This window comes from Bos javanicus, chromosome 4 (genome assembly GCF_032452875.1).
Source record: "Bos javanicus breed banteng chromosome 4, ARS-OSU_banteng_1.0, whole genome shotgun sequence".
Taxonomy (NCBI): Eukaryota; Metazoa; Chordata; class Mammalia; order Artiodactyla; family Bovidae; genus Bos; species Bos javanicus.
This window is the reverse complement of record NC_083871.1, coordinates 12,969,480-12,985,448: the sequence shown is the minus strand read 5'-3', so window position 1 is coordinate 12,985,448 and position 15,969 is coordinate 12,969,480. Positions and strand designations below refer to the sequence as shown.

General features: G+C 36.4%; 1 protein-coding gene across 12 annotated transcripts in view; it reads right to left on the bottom strand.

The window, feature by feature from the left end:
* The window catches only part of PPP1R9A (protein phosphatase 1 regulatory subunit 9A), a 349,529-nt gene that overhangs the window by 132,155 nt on the left and 201,405 nt on the right, over positions 1-15,969 (bottom strand). For all 12 annotated transcript variants that reach the window (XM_061413476.1, XM_061413484.1, XM_061413474.1 and 9 more), the window contains one exon: positions 6,533-6,637. In XM_061413476.1, coding sequence (XP_061269460.1) covers positions 6,533-6,637 — 105 coding nt within the window. The remainder of the gene's footprint in view (positions 1-6,532; positions 6,638-15,969) is intronic.

The window sequence follows — 15,969 nt, the reverse complement described above, 5'->3', positions numbered from 1 at the left end:
AAGGTCCAATGCTGTAAAGAGCAATATCGCATAGGAACCGGGAATGTTAGGTCCATGAATCAAGGCAAATTGGCAGTGGTCAAATAGGAGATGGCAAGAGAGAACGTTGACATTCTAGGAATCAGCGAACTAAAATGGACTGGAATGGGTGAATTTAACTCAGATGACCATTGTATCTACTACTTTGGGCAAGAATCCCTTAGAAGAAATGGAGTAGCCATCATAGTCAATAAAAGAGTCCAAAATGCAGTACCTGGATGCAATCTCAAAAATGACAGAATGATCTCCGGTGTTTCCAAGGCAAACCACTCAATATCACAGTAATCCAAGTCTATGGAACGCTGAAGAAGCTGAAGTTGAACGGTTCCTTGAAGACCTATAAGACCTTTTAGAACTAACACCCAAAAAAGATGTCCTTTTCATTACAGGGGACTAGAATATAAAAGTAGGAAATCAAGAAACACCTGGAGTAACAGGCAAATTTGGCCTTGGAGGACAGAATGAAGCAGGGCAAAGGCAAATAGAGTTTTGCCAGAGAACGCACTGGACATAGCAAACACCCTCTGCCAACAACCCAAGAGATGGCTCTACACATAGACATCACCAGATGGTCAACACCAAGTTCAGACTGATTATATTCTTTGCAGCCAAAGATGGAGAAGCTCTAAACAATCAGCAAAAACAAGACCAGGAGCTGACTGTGGCTCAGATCATGAACTCCTTATGGCCACATTCAGACTTAAATTGAACAAAGTGGGGAAAACCACTAGAACATTCAGGTATCAGTCAGTCAGTCAGTTCAGTCGCTCACTCACATTTGACTATTTGCGACCCCATGAACCGCAGCACGCCAGGCCTCCCTGTCCATAACCAACTCCCGGACTTGACCTAAATCAAATCCTTTATGATTATACAGTGGAAGGGAGAAAGAGATTTAAGGGACTAGATCTGAGAGACAGAGTGCCTGATGAACTATGGATGGAAGTTCATGATATTGTATAGGAGACAGGGATCAAGACCATCCCCAAGAAGAAGAAATGCAAAAAAGCAAAATGGCTGTCTCAGGAGGCCTTACAAATAGCTGTGAAGAGAAGAGAAGCCAAAAGCAAAGGAGAAAAGGAAAGATATACCCATTTGAATGCAGAGTTCCAAAGAAGAGCAAGGAGAGATAAGAAAGCCTTCCTCATCAATCAATGCAAAGAAATAGAGGAAAACAACAGAATGGAAATGACTAGAGATCTCTTCAAGACAATTAGAGATACCAAGGGAATATTTCATGCAAAGATGGGCTCAATAAAGGACAGAAATGGTAGGGACCTAAGAGAAGCAAAAGATATTAAGAAGAGGTGGCAAGAATACACAGAAGAACTATACAAAAAAGATCTTCACAACCCAGATAATCATGATGGTGTGATCACTCACCTAGAGCCAGACATCCTGGAACGTGAAGTCAAGTGGGCCTTAGGAAGCATCACTATGAACAAAGCGAGTGGAGGTGATGGAATTCCAGTTGAGCTATTTCAAATTCTAAAAGATAATGCTGTGAAAGTGCTGCACTCAATATGTGAGCGAATTTGGAAAATTCAGCAGTGGCCACAGGACTGGAAAAGGTCAGTTTTCATTCCAATCCCAAAGAAAGGCAATGCCAAAGAATGCTCAAACTACTGCACAACTGCACTCATCTCACACACTAGCAAAGTAATGCTCAAAATTCTCCAAGCCAAGCTTCAGCAATGTGTGAACCGTGACTTCCAGATGTTCAAGCTGGTTTTAGAAAAGGCAGAGGAACCAGAGATCAAACTGCCAACATCTGCTGAGTCATCGAAAAAGCAAGAGATTTCCAGAAAAATATCTATTTCTGCTTTATTGACTACGCCAAAGCCTTTGACTGTGTGGGTCACAATAAACTGTGGAAAATTCTGAAAGAGATGGGAATACCAGACCACCTGACCTGCCTCTTGAGAAATCTGTATGCAGGTCAGGAAGCAACAGTTAGAACGGGACATGGAACAACAGACTGGTTCCAAATAGGAAAAGGAGTACGTCAAGGCTGTATATTGTCACCCTGTTTATTTAACTTCTATGCAGACTACATCACGAGAAACACTAGGCTGGCAGAAGCACAAGCTGGAATCAAGAATGCCGGGAGAAATATCAGTAACTTCAGATATGCAGATGAAACCACCCTTATGGCAGAAAGTGAAGAAGAACTAAAGAGCGTCTTGATGAAAGTGAAAGAGGAGAGTGAAAAGGTTAGCTTAAAGCTCAACATTCAGAAAACTAAGATCATGGTATCCAGTCTCATCACTTCATGGCAAATAGATGGGGAAACAGTGGAAACATGGCTGACTTTATTTTGGGGCTCCAAAATCACTGCAGATGATGACTGCAGCCATGAAATTAAAAGATGCTTACTCCTTGGAAGAAAAGTTATGACCAACCTAGACAGCATATTAAAAAGCAGAGACGTTACTTTGCCAACAAAGGTGCATCTAGTCAAGGCTATGGATTTTCCAGTGGTCATGTATGGATGTGAGAGTTGGAATATAAAGAAAGCTGAGCGAGAAGTGATGCTTTTGAACTGTGGTGTTGGAGAAGACTCTTGATAGTCCTGTGGACTGCAAGGAGATCCAACCAGTCCATCCTAAAGGAGATCAGTCCTGGGTGTTCATTGGAAGGACTGATGTTGAAGCTGAGGGTCCAATATTTTGGCCACCTCTTGTGAAGAGCTGACTCATTTGAAAAGACCCTGATGCTGGGAATGACTGAGCGCAGGAGGAGAAGGGGACGCCAGAGGATGAGACGGTTGGATGGCATCACTGACTCATTGGACATGAGTTTGGGTATACTCCAGGAGTTGGTGATGGATAGGGAGGCCTCCCCACTCCAGTATTCTTGCCTGGAAAATCCCGTGGAGTCCTTGGGGTCGCTAAGCGTCGGACACGACTGAGCGACTTCACTTTCACTTTTCACTTTCCTGCATTGGAGAAGGAAATGGCAACCCACTCCAGTATTCTTGCCTGGAGAATCCCAGGGACATGGGAGCCTGGTGCACTATTGTCTATGGGGTCGCACAGAGTTGGACACAACTGAAGCGACTTAGCAGCAGCAGCAGGGAGTCCTGGCGTGCTGTGGTTTATGGAGTCGCAAAGAGTCGGACATGACTGAGCAACTGAAGTGAATTTAATTAACATGATTAGTATAGTACTCACCATAATTTCATTAGGATCACTTAGTCTTAAATGCTATCAATAAAACTGAGGAAATACTAGTGTTTTTCCAACACTTTGAGCCATCCCTGAGCTTCTAATCCTCCAGGAACATAGCCTGGTTTGAGTTGAACCACTTCTTCACAGTGGCCTAATATGGTTTAATTCATATAAATGATGTAAGGTTGAAATATATATATATATATATGCCCTTGGAAGTTATCATATTAAAAATATTTATCTTATAATTTCTCTAATATGTCAAAATTGGGACTTCTATGAGGCTTTCATTAGGACTTATTAGTTCATAAACTCAGGTACAGCAATTCCAAGTTTAAAAAGTAATTAGACTAAGCTCAGATAAAAGTGATTCTCTGTAACTGTGGGTGAAATCAACAGAATTTCACTGTGTGGTTTTGATTCATATCCAAATGATGGTACCAATTTCATATGCATTTCCAGGAAATAAGTTAAAAAATCAATCTTAGTGATTAAAATATAATCATGTCCAAATCTCAGGTTCAACTTCCTTATCAATACTAGTTTCTTATCTTTCTCCTTCCAGGCTCTCAAAGCCATGAGTTTCATACCTTCATTCCTGATCTGTATTTAGTAGTTTGAAATATTCAAATTAATTTAGTGATTTCTTAGATATCCCTTTTAAAAAGTAGATTTTAGGAAACGGTAATGTGATAGCTATCTCCCAATAAATAAGAAATATAGAACCATACATGCTTTAAACCCTCAGTTTAAAAAGTTTCATTAAAAATATACATCTAACATTTTTCATCCCATTTTTGGTTTCCCTGGTGGCTCAGACCATAAAAGCGTCTGTTTGCAATGTAGGAGACCCAGGTTCCATCCCTGGGTCGGGAAGATCTCTTGGAGAAGGAAATGGCAACCCACTCCAGTACTCTTGCCTGGAAAATTCCATGGTGGAGGAACCTCGTAGGCTACAGTCCATGGGGTTGGAAAGAGTCAGACATGACTGAGTGACTTCACTTTGACTTTTCACTTTTGTATTAATATCTTATGAAGAACTACCAACTAAAATAAATTCAGAGGATTCAGGTGTTATTTCTGATAAGTTAAAATGAGAAAAGTCTTTTTACTTACATTCAATTATGACCCTGAGTTATACATCAATCTAAACCTAGGGTTAAATAATTTGAGGGAATAAAGGAAGCTAAGGGTTCCATTTTGATATTAAGTTTTTTACAAATTAAATGAGGAAATTAAATACATGCCTTTAAAAAATTAATGTAGCATGTTCTGTAAACTTGAGGTAAAAAAAAGTGGTATGAATGATGAATATTATCAGGAAGAAGAGATCACTAGGAAACAGGGAGATCAAGGAGGATTTCTTAGAGGGCAAAGGAGCTGAAATACGGCCTTCAAGGTAAGTATTTTAAACAGAAAGAATGGAAGAAAGAAATTTATAATCCATGTTTGAAAGATGATGACTACACTAGTCATACTGTACTAGAGCATGAATATAGGGAGAGGTAGGTGTTAAGACAGGCTTCCCTGGTAGCTCAGTTGGTAAAGAATCCGCCTGCAATGTGGAAGACCTAGGTTTGACCCCTGGGTTGGGAAGATCCCCTCAAGAGGAGTATGGCAATCCACTCCAGTATTCTTGCCTGGAAAATCCCAATGGACAGAGGAGCCTGGCGGGCTACAGTCAACGGGGTCACAGAGTCGGACATGACTGAGCAACTAAACACAGAACAGCTGGAAATTGTATTGTTTCTATTATTAATAAAGTTATGGCTTCTTGTTGGAAGAAAAAAAATTAAGACAAGAGGAACATAACAAAGGAAGAATTATTATTTCTACCCACAAGTCTTAGTTCTACTACTCAAGTTATGTAGAATGAGTCGATTGCTTTTTCCATGATAGGTCTTTACTTAAAAACTGCTTTTATGTTCTTCCATTAGAGGTAAAGATGAAGACAGATTAAAGAAGGGAGAGACTGAAATCATGAGACAATTAAGAAGCCATTTGCCATCTGTATAAGGCTTGAAATGAGTACAAAATTATGAAGGGAAAGAAAGGGGTGGCTATGAGTCTATGTAACTACAAACTTTTTTCCAACTGAGAAATGTTCTTATTTGGACATATTTCTTACTTATTTCACTTTAACATTTACTGCAAAACATAATGAGCAGCTTCAAAACCAAGTTCTACCCTGACACAGAAAAGCACTGTCTAAAGAACAGACGGTAATTCTACAGAGACAATTGCATTTACTGAGGGACCAGCCCATGCAGCTCCAAATTTTCCCTGCACTCTTTCTAATTATTTTACATGCTTTTCTTAGGATGATACGTATTCTTGAATCATTGACATAGCACTCACAGAAGTCATTTAGGCTAACATTCCCTACATTAAAGGACGTTTCCAATTGAAAAAGTCTAAATTATAAAATGTAAACCTGTGCTTGTGCAACATAAAATATGCTGTAATAAAATCCTGTTACTCTCTTTATAGCAATATTAACTCATCAATATTTTCAGAATATTTGGCAGTTTCATTTTGAAGATAACACTAAAATACACTCATAATTATACACAGTAAATAATGTCCCCTCACGTGCTTCTTTATAGGACTTATGGAAAAGGATAAGGCATGAACAATACTACATTAAAAAATAAGTACCCTGTGACCAAAATTAAAAGTTATTAAAACCTCGACTTTAGTTGGCACAGAACTACTTTATTTGTTTTCCAGACTATAAATTTTAGGATGTCAGGGCTGGATATAAATTTAAGGTTCCAAATAATGTATAGTCTGTCCTATTAAGTTGGAAAAGTTATAGTTTATCAAAGATTAGTCTTGCAATTCTTTAAAACAAGAAAGATTTTAAAATGCATTTATCAACCTTAAATCATTCCGCCTACTTGTCTTAAGTAACATGTATCACTGGATATATGTATAATCGTTTCAATTTACTGCATAACTGATTTTATTGAAGGGATCTGGGGCCTAAATTCATATTTACTGAGAAATTCTATCATCTTCCTTGAAATTATTGCTATATTAGCAATGAAAAATACTAACACAGTTCAGCAATTAACCACACTGATACTGTATATTTCATATCTTCATGTCTTTCTAGAATATTATTAATACAATTTTTAGTCTTATTAACTTACATGAACCAATCACAATAAAGAAGGAAAAATTTTAAACTAAAGACAAGTTTTTAGTATTTAGATAAAATTCTTCTGGTAATTATATATATTTATAGGTACAATTAGAGAGAAAACTAAAATTCAACAAATTATCAAGTAATCAAATTGTATATATCTCAAGCCACATACCTGACATTGCCCTTGGTGTTTCTTAGAACTGTTGCAGCAAAATTCTGTGTGACACCCACCAAGCTGATTCCATCCACTTCCACAATCTGGTCATTGACTTGTATTCTTTGGGAAAAGGGAAAAAATTACCCACAATTAGTTTTACTGATAATATATTCCCACTCGCAAAAAATGAGTTAACAAAATATTTGATTTTTAAGATACTCTTACTGATTCAAAATTTGTCTCCAAGCCCCAGATCTTTGTCAAAGGTTTTTATCTATTTGGGAGCTCAAACCATTTCATTAAAAAAAATTTCATGAACACTAGAAAGGAAAAAGCCCTTTGAAATCTTGACCAGTGAGTTTTTGTGTTTCTTGGACTACTTAACTTGTTCCTGAGGTTGCAGAACTGAAGCTACAAGTTCTCTGTGCTGTAGTAACTGAGAGAAGCCATGACCTCACTATGTGAGCACAAAGTATGTTCCTAACTTAGAAGGGTCTCAATAAATTGAATTATAAAGCCTCTGAAATTAAAGGAGTGATAATCTAATTGGTTCATAGAGAACAGTAATCACTTTCATAAATTTTCTTTTCTAGGATCTAATGAGAGTTTCAATGTACTAGACATTTAAGAAAAACATTCTTCTTGGAGATTCTGCTAGAAGCTTAGAAGTTTTTTCATATGAGACCAAGTTCATGTAATAAAAGTGAAAAAGTGAGACTTTGGATGAATAAGACTAATTTAATAATTTTGGTTTAAAGTAACAGTGGAAAAGACCGTGATGCTGGGAAAGATTGAAGGTAAAAGGAGAAGAGGGCAGCAGAGATGGTTAGAGCGCATCATCAACTCAGTGAACATGAATTTGAGCAAACTCTGGAATGTTTTACAGTCCACGGAGTCACAAACAGTCAGACACAATTTAGCAACTGAATAACAACAACAAAGTTTTCTCCATGATTTTATAAAGGTGTGGCTTTATATTTTCATGAGACTAGTTAATCTGAACTTCCTAAAATTCTGAGACAATGACAAGTTAGATTAACAATATTCCTACGTAAAGTTTAAAAAGGAAAATATATATATATAAAAGTATGTTTAACTAAACTGAATCATAATACTAACAAACTTTTATATCAGTAGTAATTATGTTTTATAGAGTGCCAGCTTAAAACATGATTTCCAAGATTCATAGTTATTTCTAAAATCTTGGTCATGATGCTTTTAAAATACACAACTCTCCTTGTGTTAAAGAATGTGCTTATTGTGGCATATTAAGAAGATGTAAAAATAGTATAATGGCTATTTTATAGAATATTTGGGGAAATGAGACGCTGGGCCTGGGGAGCTGGGAAAACTGAGTTGAGAGACTAGGAAATGGATGCCAGACCAGGCTGGCTGTTTTATTTTTCTTTATTTTTTCAATTTGGTATATTAATAATATTTATTGCTTCAAATCCTCAACAATGCCTAGAAGAGTATTCATTCTGACAGTAATTGCTAACAAAGGATGGATTTCCAGTTTGTCACCAAACTAACACTGTTCATTTGTCTATGTACCATTTCAACCAGTTTTACCAAAATAGGAAAAAGAAAAGTTTATGGCTTTTTTTGTCTTTTACTCCTAAAGTAAGAAATCTCCAAAGAAACTTCTAAAAATGTATCATTCAGTTATTAATAATAAAAATGTAATAAATTATCATGGCATCTGGTCCCATCACTTCATCGGAAATAGATGGGAAAACAGTGGAAACAGTGTCAGACTTTATTTTGGGGGCTTCAAAATCACTGCAGATGGTGATTGCAGCCATGAAATTAAAAGATGCTTACTCCTTGGAAGGAAAGTTATGACCAACCTAGATAGCATATTCAAAAGCAGAGACATTACTTTGCCAACAAAGGTCCGTCTAGTCATCTAGTCCGTTTTTCCTGTGGTCATGTATGGATGTGAGAGTTGGACTGTGAAGAAGGCTGAGCGCCGAAGAATTGATGCTTTTGAACTGTGGTGTTGGAGAAGACTCTTGATAGTCCTGTGGACTGCAAGGAGATCCAACCAGTCCATCCTAAAGGAGATCAGTCCTGGGTGTTCATTGGAAGGACTGATGCTAAAGCTGAAACTCCAATACTTTGGCCACCTCATGCAAAGAGTTGACTCATTGGAAAAGACTCTGATGCTGGGAGGGATTGGGGGCAGGAGGAGAAGGGACGACAGAGGATGAGATGGCTGGATGGCATCACCGACTCGATAGACATGAGTTTGAGCGAACTCCGGGAGTTGGTGATGGACAGGGAGGCCTGGCGTGCTGCAGTTCATGGGGTCGCAGAGAGTTGGACACGACTGAGTGACTGAACTGAACTGATAGTATAGTATAGTGGCTACAGAAAATGCTATTTGCTGGTCTGCTAAATTGTTTGCCTATGACAGGTGATTATTACCAACTTCCAAGCTACCAGTGAGGGTTGTTACTAGAAATCAGTTAAGTAGGCAACAAGTTAAATTTTAAATGGATAATTAAGACTATGGTAACAACAACAATGAAAGAAAAAATAAAATCATGTAAATAAGGTATTGGAAGGAATTTTTGTTTTTTAAGAAAAAGAACAGCAGGCTAGTCCAAATGTATCAGCCTGTTTTAGCATATGAAAGAACATAATGATCAAAACTTGAATGTGTATAGCAAGTTGATGAAGGTCTAAAGAAGTAATTTTTATTTGCCTTGGTTTATATGACCTCGGCCAAAAAGACACTATAAATTGTGCTGCATTTTGACAAAACTCTCTCAGTTTTAAAGGACTGTTCAAAAGATAATTTAAAAAGAACGCAGTCTTCTACTACTAGAGTTACATAGAATGAGTCTCAATTCCTTTTTCTATGATAGCCCTTCATGTATTTGAAAAATGCTTTTATGCTCCTCCATTTAGGGGTAAAGGATGAGAAGGACACTGGAGAAACTAAAGTCATGAGAGAGTTAAGAAGTCATGTGCAATCTGTACAAAGTTTGAAATGATAAAAGCACAAAATTATGAATGAAAGTTCCTTTTACATCACATTCTCATCAGCATTGTACATATTTTAGATTTTGGCCATTCGACTAGGTGTCCAGTAGTATTTCTCACTGTTTTAATTTGCAATAATTCACAGATTGGAAGAAAATTTTTATATATCATATATCTTACTTGGGGCTGGTATCTAGACTATTATAAAGAATACTTACAACCCAATAATAAAATGACAATCCAACTTAAAAGTAAGTCAGATATAGAAAGAAAAATACCATATGATCTCACTTACCTGGGAATCTAAAAAACAAACAAACAAAAACCACCAGCTCATAGATACAGAGACAGACAGATGACTGCCATAGATGGGGCTGGGGCATGGGCAGAATGGGAGAAGGGGGTCAAAAGATACAGTCTTCCTGCTATAAAATGAGTCATGGGGATATAATGTACAATGTGGTGACTACATTTTTGTAGTATTTGTATTGCGTATTTGAAAGTTGTCAAGAGTAGATCTTAAACATCCTCATCACAAGAAAAACATTTTTATAACTATATCTGGCGATGGGATGTTAACTAGACTTCTTGAGGTGATCATTTCACAATGTATGTAAATATCAAATCATTATGTTGTATACCTGAAACTAATATAATGTTATATGTCAATTATACCTCAATTTAAAAAAATAAGCAAAGGGTCTGAATAGGCATTTCTCCAAAGAAGAAACACAGAAGCAAATAAGCATATGTAAAAGGTGCTCAACACCATTAGTCATCAGGGGACTACAAATCAAAACTAAAGCAAGATACCTCTTCATAGTTACTAAGATGACTATGATCAAAAGACAGATAGTACCCAAACTAACACAGCACTGCTAATCAACTACACTCCAGTACATATATTAAGAAAAAGACAGATGGTAACTTTAAATGGAGCATAACCTATAAAGATATTCATTCACTGTGTTGTACACTCAAAATTAATATCATATTGTAAATCAACTATAATTGAATTAAAAAAAAATAACAAGAAGTCTTCATGAGATGTGGAGACACTGTAATCCACATACATTACTGGTAACACTATAACCATCCAGCAGTTTTCCAAAGGGTTAAACACAGAGTAACCATATGAGTCAGAAATTCCACCCCTGACTATATACTCAAGAGAAATGAAAACCTGTTCACACAAAATTTGCACATGAATATTCAAAGCAACATTATTCATAATAGCCCAAAAGTAGAAACAACTCAAATATCCATCCATTGGTGCCAGAATAAACAAAATATGAAATATGCATTCAATAGAATATTATTTGGAAATGAAATGTGATAGATGCTGCAACATGAATAAGCCTTGAAAACATTATACTAGTGAAAAAAGCCAGTCACAAAAGATCACATGCTCTATGATTCCATTTATATGCAATGTCCAGAAGAAGCAAATCTCTACATAAAGTTGACGGAGGGAGGAGGGGAAAGCTGCGTTTCTCAAATCTGCACAAAAGTACAATGTAAGCTGCCAGAGGCCTGACCATACTGGACAGGATCGTCTAGGGCACTGGTTCTCAAACTGCCTAACTACAATGGGACAATGGAGTCATTCTGAAAATTAAAAATTCCTCAAGTTGTACCTCCTGCAAAATTCTCATGCAGAAGATACAGAGTACAGGACAGCCATTTTTTTTTCTCAATTTTGTCTATTATAAATAAGTTATCATACAAGTCTTTATGTAGACATACATTTTCATTTCTGTTGGAAATTACCAACACGTAGAATTGCTGGCTTGAAAGGTTAAGTATATGCTTAAAAGAACTGCCAAACTTATTTTCCTAAGTGCCTGTAAAACGTTATGTTCCCACAAGCTATGTGTGAGTGTTCCATTTCTCCATAGCCTTGCTAACATTTTACATTGTCAGCATTCTCAACTTTAGCCATTCTAGTAGGTATGGTATCTCACTGCAGTTTTTATCTGTATCCTCTAAGGACTAATGATGTTGAACAAATATTCATATGCTATCGAGCATTCATATATTTTTCTCTTTGAAACAACTACACAAATCTTTCATTTGTATTTTTCAAATACAATTATTTTTAATTTGTGGGTTTTTTGTTACTGAGTTGTAAGTTTTCTTCACACCCTTGACACAAATCCTCACATGAATGTTTAACAAATATTTTCTTCTTGTCTATATAGATTCCCTTTATCATTTCATAACCATGCCTCTTAAAGAACAAAAGCTTTTAATAAAGTTCACTTTTTTCCTTAATGCTCCATGCTTTGTGTCCTGTCTCAAAAATCTTTGCTTAATGGTAGGATACAAATACTTTCACCTATGTATTCTCTTAGTTTTTCATGGAACTCTGATGCCTAGATCTATAATTTTGACTTAATCTGTATATGGTGTAAGATAAGGTTTGTGGTTTACTTGTTTTGTTTTTCCATACAGATATCTAATTTTTAAAAAAATTTATTTTATGTTGGAGTATAGTGGATTAACAGTGTTGTGTTAGTTTCAGGTGTACGGCAAGGTGATTCAACTACACACATATATACATGTACCTATTCATTTTCAAATTCTTTTGCCATTTCGGTTATTACAGAATATTGGATATCTAATCCTTATAGCACTGTTTGTAGAAAAGATTATACATTTTACCACAGAATTATTATAGCACTTTAATTGAAAGTCAACTGACTATATCTGTTTCAGTCTATTCTTACTTTTTATTCTACTCCACTGATCTCTGTTTCAATTTTTATACCAATATCATATGGCCTTGGTTACAGAAATTTTGTACTAAGTCTTGAAAAAAATCAGGTAAGGTCATTCCTCTAACTTTATTCTTTTACAGAATTGATATTCTAGGTCCATTATGTTTCTATATGCATTCTGGAACCAGCTAGTCAATTTCTATCCCTAAAAAGAGAAGACTCCTAAGATTTTTATTGGATTTCTTTGAAACTATACATCAGAATGAGGACATCTGACATCGTTTCTGGTTTTGTAAATATGGAGTTGTTTGCTACTAAGGTCTGGACTCTATAGGTCAGGTCATCCATCTTCCTTATTTATTCTTAATGTTCACCATACTTCCAAGATGGGAGGCTAGGTTTCGGTAGAGGTTAGAAATGGATATTATGTTTTAAAGTGAAAGTTGCTTGATTGTGTCCAAGCAAAAAGGAGAGAAGAATCAAATCAACAAAATTAGAAATGAAAAAGGAGAGGATACAACAGACAATGCAGAAATACAAAGGATTATAAGAGACTATTATGAACAACTGTATGGCAATAAAATGGATAACCTGGAAGAAATGGACAGATTCTTAGAAAAGTTCAGTCTTCCAAGACTGAACCAGGAAGAAGTAAAAATTATGAACAACCCAATTAGAAGCACTGAAATTGAAGCTGTGATCAAACATCTCCCAAAAAACAAAAGCCCAGGACCAGATGGCATCACAGGACAATTCTATCTAACATTTAGAGAAGAACTAATGCCTATCTTTCTAAAACTCTTTCTAAAAATTGCAGAGGAAGGAACATTTCAAAACTCATTCTAAGAGGCCACCATCACCCTGATACCAAAACTGGACAAAGACAACACACAAAAAAGAAAACTACAAGAAGAATCAATATAGTGAAAATGAGTATACTACCCAAAGCAATTTATAGATTCAATGCAATCCCTATCAAGCTACCAAAGGTATTCTTCACAGAGCTAGAACAAATAATTTCACAACTTGTATGGAAATACAAAAAACCTCGAATAGCCAAAGCTATCTTGAGAAAGAAGAATGGAACTGGAGGAATCAACCTACCTGACTTCAGGCTCTATTACAAAGCCACAGTTATCAAGACAGTATGGTACTGGCACAAAGACAGAAATATTGATCAATGGAACAAAATAGAAAGCCCAGAGATAAATCCACGCACATATGGACACCTTATCTTTGACAAAAGAGGCAAGAATATACAATGGATTAAAGATAATCTCTTTAACAAGTGGTACTGGGAAAACTGGTCAACCACTTGTAAAAGAATGAAACTAGAACACTTTCTAACACCATACACAAAAATAAACTCAAAATGGATTAAAGATCTAAATGTAAGACCAGAAACTATAAAACTCCTAGAGGAGAACATAGGCAAAACACTCTCTGACATACATCACAGCAGAATCCTCTATGACCCACCTCCCAGAATATTGGAAATAAAAGCAAAAATAAACAAATGGGACCTAATTAAACTTAAAAGCTTCTGCACATCAAAGGAAACTATTAGCAAGGTGAAAAGGCAGCCTTCAGAATGGGAGAAAATAATAGCAAATGAAGCAACGGACAAACAACTAATCTCAAAAATATGCAAGCAACTCCTAGAGCTCAACTCCAGAAAAATAAATGACCCAATCAAAAAATGGGCCGAAGAACTAAATAGACATTTCTCCAAAGAAGACATACAGATGGCTAACAAACACATGAAAAGATGCTCAACATCACTCATTATCAGAGAAATGCAAATCAAAACCACTATGAGGTACCATTTCACGCCAGTCAGAACGGCTGCGATCCATAAGTCTACAGGCAATAAATGCTGGAGAGGGTGTGGAGAAAAGGGAACTCTCTTACACTGTTGGTGGGAATGCAAACTAGTACAGCTATGGAGAACAGTGTGGAGATTCTTTAAAAAACTGGAAATAGAACTGCCTTATGATCCAGCAATCCCACTGCTGGGCATACACACTGAGGAAACCAGAAGGGAAAGAGACACGTGTACCCCAATGTTCATCGCAGCACTGTTTGTAATAGCCAGGACATGGAAACAACCCAGATGTCCATCAGCAGATGAATGGATAAGAAAGCTGTGGTACATATACACAATGGAGTATTACTCAGCCATTAAAAAGAATACATTTGAATCAGTTCTAATGAGATGGATGAAACGGGAACCTATTATACAGAGTGAAGTAAGCCAGAAAGAAAAACACCAATACAGTATACTAATGCATATATATGGAATTTAGAAAGATGGTAACAATAACCATGTGTACGAGACAGCAAAAGAGACACTGATGTATAGATCAGTCTATGGACTCTGTGGGAGAGGGAGAGGGTGGGGAGATTTGGGAGAATAGCAGTGAAACATGTATAATATCATGTATGAAACAAGTCGCCAGTCCAGGTTCAATGCATGATACTGGATGCTTGGGGCTGGTGCACTGGGACGACTCAGAAGGAGGGTATGGGGAGGGAGGAGGGAGGAGGGTTCAGGATGGGGAACACAGGTATACCTGTGGCGGATTCATTTCGATATTTGGCAAAACTAATACAATATTGTAAAGTTTAAAAATAAAATAAAAATTTTTTTAAAATGCCAAAAAAAAAAAAAAAAGAAAACTACAGGCCAATGTCACTGATAAACATAGATGCAAAAATCCTCAACAGAATTTCAGCAAACAGAATTCAGTAATACATCAAAAAGCTCATACACCATGAGCAAGCTGGGTTTGTTCCAGGGATGCAAGGATTCTTCAATGTACACAAATCAATTAATGTGACACACCATATTAACAAATTGAAAGATAAAAACCATATGATCATCTAAATAGATGCAGAAAAAGCCTTGGACAAAATTCAGTACCCATTTATGATTAAAACTCTTCACAAAATGGGCATAGAAGGGATCTACCTCAACATAGAAAAGGTGATATATGATAAGCCTACAGCAAACATTATTCTCAATGGTGAAAAACTGAAAGCATTTCCCCTAAGATCAGGAAAAAGACAAGGGTATCCACTTTCACCACTATTATTCAACATAGTTCTGGAAGTCCTAGCTACAGCCATCAGAGAAGGAAAAGAAATAAAAGGGATCCAGATCAGAAAAGAAAAAGTAAAGTTCTCACTGTTTGCAGATGACATAATATTGTACATAGAAAACCCTAAAGACAGTATCAGAAAATTACTAGAGCTAATCAGTGAATACAGCAAAGTTGCAGGATACAAAATCAATGCACAGAAATCACTTGCATTTCTATATACTAACAATGAAAAATCAGAAAGAGAAATTAAGGAAACAATCCCATTCACCATTCCAAGAAAAAGAATTAAATATTTAGGAATAAACTTACCTCAGGAGACAAAAGAACTGTACACAGAAAACTATAAGACACTAATGAAAGAAATCAAAGACAACAGAAACAGATGGAGAGATATCCCATGTTCCTAGGTAGGAAGAATCAATATTGTGCAAATGACAATACTACCAAACACAATCTACAGATTCAGTGAGATCCTTATCAAATTAGCAATGGCAGCTTTCACAGAACTGGAACAAAAAATTTCACAATTCATATGGAAACACAAAAGACCCCGAATAGCCAAAGCAGTCCTGAGAAAGAAGAATGGAGCTGGAGGAATCAACCTTCCTGACTTCAGATTATACTATAAAGCTACAGT